This window comes from Artemia franciscana, chromosome 2, assembly GCF_032884065.1.
Source record: "Artemia franciscana chromosome 2, ASM3288406v1, whole genome shotgun sequence".
NCBI classification, from domain to species: Eukaryota; Metazoa; Arthropoda; class Branchiopoda; order Anostraca; family Artemiidae; genus Artemia; species Artemia franciscana.
Window position 1 is genome coordinate 41,176,488 of NC_088864.1, and position 10,429 is coordinate 41,186,916.

The 10,429-nt window shown below is 36.3% G+C and overlaps 1 protein-coding gene across 1 annotated transcript in view; it reads left to right on the forward strand.

The window, feature by feature from the left end:
* Positions 1-10,429, forward strand: part of LOC136041640 (medium-chain acyl-CoA ligase ACSF2, mitochondrial-like) — a 36,680-nt gene extending 26,251 nt beyond the window's left edge. Inside the window, exons 9-11 of the mRNA XM_065726347.1 lie at positions 6,914-7,055; positions 8,531-8,641; positions 10,090-10,429. Coding sequence (XP_065582419.1) covers positions 6,914-7,055; positions 8,531-8,641; positions 10,090-10,215 — 379 coding nt within the window. The 3' untranslated portion in view covers positions 10,216-10,429. The remainder of the gene's footprint in view (positions 1-6,913; positions 7,056-8,530; positions 8,642-10,089) is intronic.

Genomic DNA, 10,429 nt, shown 5'->3' on the forward strand with positions numbered 1-10,429 from the left:
TGGGAATAGGATATTAAATTATTTTCTTAGATGCAAATTTGACACCCAATCCATGCGGCATAATTATAATATCCGTTCTGAAACCTACGAAGAAACACACAAAAATTTGGGTTGACACAATGAAACACAAAAATAAGTGTTGTGAAATAGCTCACTAGTGAAACTATCCAGAATAAAACAATAATATTTCGGGAATAAAATATTTACATATTTTCTTAAATGTGAATTTGACCTCAAATCCTTGCGGCTCTATTCTGAAAATCGAGAAATCCACACAAAAACTTGGGTTTACACAATGAAACACAAAAATAAATGTTGTGATATAGCTCACTAGCAAAACTAAATAGTTATGCACCATCTAGGGATTCTGCTTGCTGGGTTTGACTGAGGTGAGTGTCGCAAAATATTGTCTTCAAACCCTTTTGAGGTTTGCCACCCTCTTTGTTGACGATAAGTAAAAGTTTGTTGGCTATGTCAAGTCTTATCAGTTAGGAAAGTTTTCAGAGGATCATTTTCTGTCTTTTTTCTGATCAAGTTTCAGGTCGTCATAATCTGGTGATACACCTTTAGTCCTCGCAGTTGAGGTCTGCTAAGGGATCATTCGACTTGGCGACAATACGTTGAAAAAAAAAACTACTTTGTTTGGCAGTTTTTGTTCAAGCTTCCTTTTCTGGACAACTAATACTGATAAAATCCAGATAGTATCCAGATTGTTTGAGAAATTGATAGTTAAAAGAATGGTTGAATTTTTGGAGAGTAAGTCATTTTTTAATCCAAATCAATTTGGTTTTCGGACGGGTTTATCTACTGAGCATGCTGTTTTATTTTTGACAACTTTTGTGAGTGATGCGTTGGATAATGGTATGAAAGTCGCTTCTGTTTTTCTTGATATTGTGAAAGCTTTTGACTGCGTTGACCATTTTATACTCATTGCTAAATTAGAAAATTACGGTTTTAGAGGACCATTTCTTGAATTACTGTCCTCGTTTTTAAAAGAAAGAACTCAATATGTACAACTAGGAGATAATGTTTGTTCAGTCAGTAGTATTAAATTTGGAGTACCTCAAGGATTGTTCTTGGTCCCCTGTTATTTCTAATTTTTATAAATGATTTATGTAGAGCTTTTAATATGATTTCGTATGATCTTGACATTGGATGTGACGGGGAAAAAGTAATTGTTCCCAGCTTTGCGGATGACACTCATATAACTGTGGCTGCACAAACAGGAATTCAGCTGTTGAGTCGTATTAGTTCTTGTCTAGAGTTTGTGCAAAATTGGATGAAGCTTAATAAGTTAAATTTGAATTACAGTAAATCTTGCTTTTTATTGTATGGTAGGAGCTCAAATTATTACCCTTGGATAGACAGACTCAATATTGCTGATATGAGTATTTTAAGAATAAATTGTACAAAATATCTAGGAGTTTTAATTGATGAATGTCTCAGCTTTAGAGAACATATAGATTATATTAGTCTTAAACTCGCTAGGAATGTTTGCATTTTAAGAAAGTTGCAGTATATTTTCCCAGGAGATATTTTAAGAACACTGTATTATTCCTTAATTCATCCTTATCTGCTATATTGTTGTAATGTTTGGGGTAGTACATTTCCTTCTCATCTCCATCATATTCGAGTTTTGCAGAATAAAGCGCTTCGAGTGTTATGTGGTGTAGGTTTTAAAGACTCGGTACAAAAGAGGTATATAGAATGCAAAATCTTGCCTTTAGCAGGACTTACTACTTTTTATCGAAGCCTGTTTATATATAAATATTTTCAAAATTGTTTACCAATATGTTTTAAAAGTATGTTTGAATTAGGAAGTGATATTCATACACATTCTACGAGACAGTCCGATGTAATTCGTCGTCCGCTTGCTTTTACCCGTAGATCTCAATTTTCTATTCGGCATCTAGGACCCCATGCTTGGAATTGTTTACCTACGACTTTGAGAAACATGGATAATTTTTTTTGGAATTTCGGTGGGAATTAAAGCTATTTTGCCTTAATATTTATGGTTTTGATAGTTGAGTGGACCTCAAGTGGAGCCAAGATGTTGGTTTTGTTTTTGGCGATACTGGTCAAGTGGTTTTAGTTTCTTTTTGTTTTGTCTCTTTTGAAGTATAATTCCGTTTCGATTGAAATGCAGGGTAATTGAATTTTTTTCTTCTTTTCTTTTCTTTTCCTTTTCTTTTCTTTTTTATTTTCTTCTTCTTTTTCGTATTGTTTTTATTTGTATGTGTATTGGGGTTGTAAGCCCAAACAAGCTTTGCTTCAGGCCATTTGCTTGTTTTGTTTTGTTATTTATATTAATAATATGAAAAAAACTTCGTTTTCTTAAAGAGTTAAAGAGGCTGCGTCCCAAAGTCGAACCTTAAAACGTACAGGAATTAGAAGAGGCAGTTGGGGGGCTGCCGCCCCCCAAACCCCCAGCTTTTAAAGACTCTTTTGTACAGGTTTTTTTTTGGGGGGGGAGACTTCATTGTTACTAATTACTAGTTTCGGCGCAATGGTTCTCCTGTCCTCTTGTGTTTAACATTTTTCGAAGTTATTCCATTATTCATTCATTTCAATTTTTTGTTAATTAAAAGAGGGCCTTTCCGAAGCCAAGAGCTGGGGGTTAGCAAAAAAACAAAAAACCTGTACAAAAGAGTCTTTAAAAGCTGGGGGTTTGGGGGGCGGCAGCCCCCCAACTGCCTCTTCTAATTCCTGTACGTTTTAAGGTTCGACTTTGGGACGCAGCCTCTTTAACTCTTTAAGAAAACGAAGTTTTTTTCATATTATTTCTGTACGTTTTTCTACAATCCATGGTGGATGTAATTTAATAATTCCTGTACTCCTCGTACAGGAATTAGGAGAGGAACTTGGGTGGCTGCCGCCCCCCTCCCGCTTTTAAATCACTGTATAAAATAGAAAAAAAAATAGATAGAATGACCGAAATGTTTCTTTTGCTCATAAGAAGCTAATATTCTGTTATCTCTCAAATGATAAGCTGTCCAGGTGTTATCAAAAATTTTTCTGGAATGGAGCTGGATTTTTATGATGCTTGCAGTCATTCTCGCCGTGCCGAGCTGATTATTTTGATGTACTTGAATGTTGATATTCGTAACTTTTAAGAATTTCAAAAATTAACATGGGACTATTAGACTATTAGGACTATAAGAAGACTATTAGGAGAGGCAAACCCCCCGCTTTTAAAGACTCTTTTGTACAGGTTTAATTTTTTTTCATATTAATTCTGTACGTTTTTCTACAATCCATGGTGGATGTAATTTAATAGTTCCTGTACTCCTCGTACAGGAATTAGGAGAGGAACCCACCCCCGCTTTTAAATCATTGTATAAAATAGAAAAAAAAATAGATAGAATGACCGAAATGTTTCTTTTGCTCATAAGAAGCTAATATTCTGTTATCTCTCAAATGATAAGCTGTCCAGGTGTTATCAAAATTTTTTTGATGTTGTGAAAAAAAATCGCCCGTAAGGGACTTGAACCCTTGACCAGAGGATTAAAAGTCTCACGCTCTACCAACTGAGCTAATAACTTGCATGTGTGTAAATATAACTTCTCAATAGCTTTTAAAAATTTCAAATTAACATGGGCTCTTATGGAGAGAAATCCGTTAATTTAAATAGCTAATGGGTGGTTTCTGGAAAACAGGGAAGGAGTTATCGGATCCAACTGAAATTTCGCGGATAAGCTCCTGGGCCGTAGGGGACCTTAACTTGTGAATTTCAGCCCGATCGGACAACGTTAAAAGGGGTGGGGGGGGGGGGGGTTAGAGGGTCGAAACTTTCGGGGGGTTAAGATTTTCCTACGAAACTTTCATGGGCACTTACTCGGAGAATTCCGCATCGAATGAGTCTTCGTACACCCAGATCCGATGTCGGATGTGACCTGTAGGCGTCTAGAAAAAAAAAGTGAATGAATTTTAAGTGGCTATGCGTGGTTTCTGGAAAACAGGGAAGGAGTTATCGGATCAAGCTGAAATTTCGCGGATAAGCTCCTGGGCCCTAGGGGACCTTAACTTGTGAATTTCAGCCCGATCGGACAACGTTAAAGGGGGGCTTGGGTTGACAGGTCGAAACTTTCGGCCAGATTTTCCCCATGAAGAAAAAGTTGGAGGGGGATGAAATTTTGCAGGTTTCTTAGTTGGAGCTCGGGCTACGAAATGCATCCCTCCCCATCCGTCTGCGACCACTGGAACCGAAGATCGCTTAACATTGTCGTGTGTCGCCTCTTTATAGAGGCACGAGTGTGCCTCCTTGATAAACCCATCTTTCTCTCTAAAAAAAAAAATGTTCTTTTGTGCCAAGCCGCCTGAGGCCAGCATAGCTGCGCACGCTCCACCTACACTCCAAACTGTTTAATGCCTCCCTATCCCTTCCTATGTAGTTTGAATGTCCTTTAAAGCCGTTCTTATGATTTCTTCCCACCCAATTTTGGAACGAGCTACTTTTTGTTTGTCCCTAGATGGTCTGTCAAAAACTACAACTGTTATCCTTCGTCCTCGAAACGTGAGCTAGCCGTCAGAATCTTTCTCTTATTATAGCCCAGGAAACTGATGTGAAAGCAATATTTTCATGCAGCTTATTGTTTGATATACGATTAGTCAAACAGATGGATAGGATCGTCCCTAGCCACTAACTTTGGAAAGGATTCAGTAAATTATACTCAACCTCTGGAATTGCTCACTTTTCAGAGCCATGATTGACCACTGTTGTGATCGTGGCTTCCGATCCTCTAATAATTGGCAGACTTATCTTCCTATTCGTTCAAGCTTTTTCCAAATGTGGAAATAACATCTTGCACCTAGGTGGTTCTATTTTTTATCACCTAACGTTATTCATCATTTTTACTAATAGTGCTACCCAGTTAAGTGAAGCTATCCGCCTAATCTGTTTTCTCGTTGTATATTATCACCCTCTTCCCCCTCATTTATTCTTAGTCTAAGCGATTTACTCTTTTTGTTTATTTTTACAACATGTGCTTCCGCGCTGAACTCTCACGCTGAACTCTGAAATCTGCATAATCTAAGTTTAGAAGCATTTTCTCTTCTCATTTCCTGCCATATTCTCCTATAACCCATATAGTATTCCTTAGGACATAACTCTGCTTAACTCCTGGCTTTACATCGAACCAACTACTAGCCTCACTTACTACTTTAACCACAACAAGGTTATCCTTGTAAATTGCACTAATAACTTTTGGCCTTGAAGCAGCACATGCTGCTTTTTTTTTTTTTTTTTTCTTTTTTCTTTTTTCTTTTTTTTTTTTTTTTTTTTTGTGTGTGTGTGTCATGACATGCTCAAGTTAGCTCCAGCTATCGCAGTGAATAAAATATAATAAATATATAAAATAACCACATCTATGCACTTATCTGAGGTATCAAACTATGATAAGATCTTCACTGAAGCTCTTCTATCAGCTGAACCAAGACTGTTCCTATTCCATAAACTGCAGGTTTTGAGGGTGCTAATGACTGACATGTCTCAATTATATATCTTTGATTAACACATCTTCTCGCCTTCTTGAAATCAGTTGTCCTCTTAAAATTTTATCTACAGCACCTCTTACTCCTCTAAGTATTTTCGTCTTAAATAATTTGCTTCCTTAAGAAACTAAGCTAATGCCTCTAGAAATATTACATTAACTCTTTCATGTTTGCTGACCCTGGGAGATGATATTCTGAAAATTATAACAACTTAAGTTCAAAACGTTTGAATTTGTCTGGGAAAATGTCAGTGCGGTGTTTGTCTTTCAACGTTGAAAACGCTCATGTCATAGTTGTCATATTGCTTAAATCATAGAAATTATTACGGCGTCAAGAAAAACATTGGGTTCCACTATCGTAGGTCACAGATCCCTCGAGGGGAGCCACTCCTCAAGATCAACCTGCTGTCCTGTATAGTCGAAATTCTGGTTAGGAAAACTATTGGAAGGTCTACACAGTTCCATTATGAGGCTACGCAATGTCTAGATGGTATTATGAAGCGACAGTTGATAAGCACACAAAAATAATGCAAATTTTTCAGCAAAAAAAACAGCAAGTTTTGTATGTCTCCTAGGCCCATACACAGTCTAAAGCACATACTGCTGTTCTGCTTGCTCAAATCTAAATTCACGGGAGATGGATATTTTAGGTCTTTGGGATACTGGTATAAAGAAGACGAACATATTCAATTCAAAGTCTAATGCAGGACGTGAGTAGAGGTATGATGGATTGGTCAGTGAGTGGGTTTTTGTATTAGTTGATGACTCCTAGCTTCTCGGAGCTACAGAAACTCCCTTCACTAGGATGTTCAGCTCAAACTCTCTTCTATAACATCTTTGAATCACCTGTAAAAAGAATTCACGACGCTGTTTCAGTATTCTTGCTTTTGGAAGTCAGCAATTCTGACTAGTATCATATTATCTTCTTAATTGGTTATGCCGCAAAGCAGTTCCTAGCCTAGTTGATGCCAGAACTAAGGCAAGGTCCCGCCTAATCTCTCTTGTGTTAGTTTGCAAACTACTTGAACATGGAAAAGGCATTCCCCCCCCCCCAACCACTGTGAAATGAGTTGCTTATATTCCAGTGCTAAAAGCACTGCTATTTCCCATCCCGTAGCCAAATAATTGGAGACCTGTTTAAGCCAGAATTTTAAGTAACTCTGGCATTAGTATAATGCCAGAATTGTCAATGTCATTTGCAATGACATTGTATCCAAGGGTATTTAAGGTTCACTACCTTCCTCGAACCTTGAAAGATCCAGATTTTGTCAAATTATAGTTTTTCATGAACTCTGCAAAAGAGGCAGTGGTACGCTTTTTACAAGACGTATTAATTCAATTAAGAAAAAAAAAATTCACTTAGGAGACTGAGCTGTAAACTAAAAAATATGTTAAATTAATAACAAAAAACGTTTTTATTTTAGAGATATTGGTGTTATTGACGAAAATGGCTACGGACAGATTGTAGGAAGAGTGAAGGATATGATTATTCGTGGCGGTGAAAATATTTATCCAAGAGAAATTGAAGAATTCTTATATACTCATCCTGAAGTCATGGAAGCTCACGTAAGATTTACATTTTGAAATATTTTACTCTCGTTAGTGATTTTCAAAAAAAGGCTATTATTCCTCTTTTTTTACAATTACAATTTATGTGTGTTCTCTTTTCAACTCTTTCTTTAGTTAGTTTCTTCTTGTTTTGAATTTTGTTTCAATTTTCGAGCCTTGGAAACTTGTTTCTTTTTTACAGGTTTCTTGACTTATATAGTGGTTAGTAATTAGTCTTTTTTCCATTAGATTTTAATTTTGTCATATTGAAAGTATGACAGATTGTGCTAAACAGCACCCAAACCTGGGGTACGTGTACCCCTAGGGGAACGCCACAGATTCGTTAGGTGCACTGCAAGTATCCAGCGACTTCACTTTGAATTTCTAGTTTAAAGTGAAAGGAATGGACAGTTATTTTTGATGAAATTTGGGCTAATTTCCGGCAAAACACTCAAGTTTAGTTGCCGTTTACCAGCGTACAGATAGTAGAATCCAATGTGCAGCAAAATATGTGCTACAAAGCAGGGACAAGGTTCACACTATGTGATTAAATCTATATATATAAAAATAAGTTGTATGCATGTTTGTTTTTTTTGTAAAAAGAGGGTTTGCGTATGACGTCATTATAAGTATATAAGGCTTTGTATATAACGTCATTATAAGATGACGTTACAGACCGGGACATCGGGACACAAATGACGACCGGGACACAAGGAATATAAATGACGACCGGGACACTCAGAGAGAAATTACAGACCGGGACATTGGGGCACAAATGACGACCGGGAAACAGGGAATATAAATGTTGACCAGGACACAGGGACACAGCTACAACAGGAACGCCGGGGGCACAGGGGGATATATAAATGACGACGGGGACACGGGGAATATTCGATTAGCAATCACCATCAACAAAGCTCAAGGGCAATCAGTAGAAATATGCGGTATAGATCTGAATACGGATTGTTTTTCCTATGGATAAATGTATGTTGCATGCTCAAGAGTCGGCAAACCTGACAATCTATTGCACAACTACAATGGCGCGTAACTAATACGGCGTGTAACGACTTACGTGCGCGGGGGCCTGGGGGGGGGCGAAGCGCCACACCAACAGCTAGTGTCAAATAAAATACTAATTAGCAATATCTATTTTATGTATTTGTGTATATTTTATGAAATGTTAGCATAAATATACTCGCTGTGTAAATAATAAAATTTAGACGCCTTTTAATCTCAATCCTTTAAATTCAGGTGCCTTTTAAATTATTCATAATGCAAAATGCAAAAGCAACGTACAAATGTACAAACTCGATAATTGACTGTAAAAGGGGTACAGTAATTGAAAAGGTTGGGAACCGCTATGCTAAAGGATACATTTTAGTGGAAAGCCTTCCCTAGGAGAAAGAATATTAGTAATTCCTGAACGGAAGAAATATTTTTTTTGATGAACTAGATTTGAAATTTATTAGGAAGATCTTACAAATATTTTGCAGGTATGTGGAGTTCCAGACGAGAGAATGGGCGAGGAAGTCTGTGCTTGGATACGCCTTACTAGGAATTCTTCCACGACTGAAGAAATACTCAGAAATTACTGCAATCACAAGGTTCGTATCCTAAGCTGAGTATTTCTTCTGAACTGTCTGTATTATCTTTAAGCCTACTTCTAAGCAAAATCAATGTTTGTTTCATTATTTGATTTAAGTGTTTTAATTGGTTAGACTGGAAACGAGTTTCTTGATCTTCACAAAGTTCAAACAATGTCTTTTTTTTCTTTTTTTTTGTTTTTGGAGGTCATTTATTACGTTTTTGCAAGATCATGTACATTTTTTTATTTATCTTTTTCAGTTAAAAATAGTTGAATAACCCTTCTTTTATCGTACATACCTGTCACAAAGCAACCGAGTCGGTTACTAGGCTAAACAGAATATAGAAGGTGTAAGCTATGCAGCGTGTATTTTCTGGTATTTGTTTCTGGGTCCCTAAAAAAAACAAAATGATCAGCCCTATCCCCTCCCCCTCAGAGAGGGAAATCTGCTACATAGTCCCCAGAAATACTGACATGATTTGTCGTGAACTATTTTACCGGCAATTCCGTGGCTTAAAGCGTGCTGATAGAAAAATTCTTTTAATGAGAATGTGTCTTTTATTTGTACATAAGATAAACTTTAAAAAGTGTCATTTGCTTTATATACCGAAAGATATTATTGCAATTCGAAACAGTCCATTTATCGGAATAAAGCACATCTTATTTATCGGCTGGTTAGCTCTTTCATGTCTGAAAAGCACTAGTTCCAAAACTAAGAAAGTTACTTTATTTTCAAACATTATTAGTCAACTGTTAATTTCCTATTCTCTGTTAAAACATTGCAGGTAAATGAACAAAATTTTCAGAAAACTCTGTTGTTTTCATTCATTTATCGTTGCCTTTGTCTTTTCACCTTGTTTCTCTGATTATTTACTTGTGAATTAAAGTAGAAGGTCAACTTGAAGTATACCAAAACCTTTGTTGCAACAGAGTTTACAGGAGATGTGTTGCAACGAGGAGGTTTGTTGCATTTTGCTTGCAACAAGGAGTATAAGGAGCTAAACTTAAAAGACCAAGCTTAAGTTCGTCTTCGGGGAATAACAAATCAGTAATATTTTATAATCTATTATTGCCAATTTCTATTGTTGTGGTTTGAAGCTGTTGGAGTTCCCCTTTGTGCTCAAAATTTAATTTCCTTCCCCTCAATGATTCCTCAGTTTTATTACTAGTTAACACTGCTTGCGAAAAAAAACAGAATGGGCACATTGGTACTACCCATGTAAATTATCCAAATAAGCTCGGTAGTTAAAGCCCTAAGAGGTATTTATGAGTGCATAAATTTGAGTTTTTGTTTAATTTTTATTTGTTGGCAGTGTATCCGAGAAGAAAATTTACAGCCTTCAAGTAAACCTAGAAATTGATCTCTGTTTTATGGCATTACGGAGGATTTAGGATCGCAAACTTTTAAGTCCAAAAGTGTTTTTGCTGCTGTTTTAGTTTTTGCTAATCGTTTACATTTTCTTTTAGATATCACATTTTAAGATTCCAAGGTACTGGTTTTTCACCGACGAATTTCCAAAAACAGTTACAGGAAAAATTCAGAAATACAAGATGAAAGAAATCTCAATTAAGCATTTTGATCTGAATCAGTGATATAGTTTTTTGTGCCTTTTGGAGGATACTGTCTTTTATGTACTTTTTTATATTTCCTAATAATGGGGTTTGAGATAAGTTAATGCTTTAAGTGCCTTTATTTTTATACTTTTGACTTTAAGGACAAAAACATCTTTTTTAGTGTTTTTTAAGATTTGATACAGTTTTTTGCTCAACCGGTGAATTTAAATTAAAGCTGGGTGTTATTTGTTCA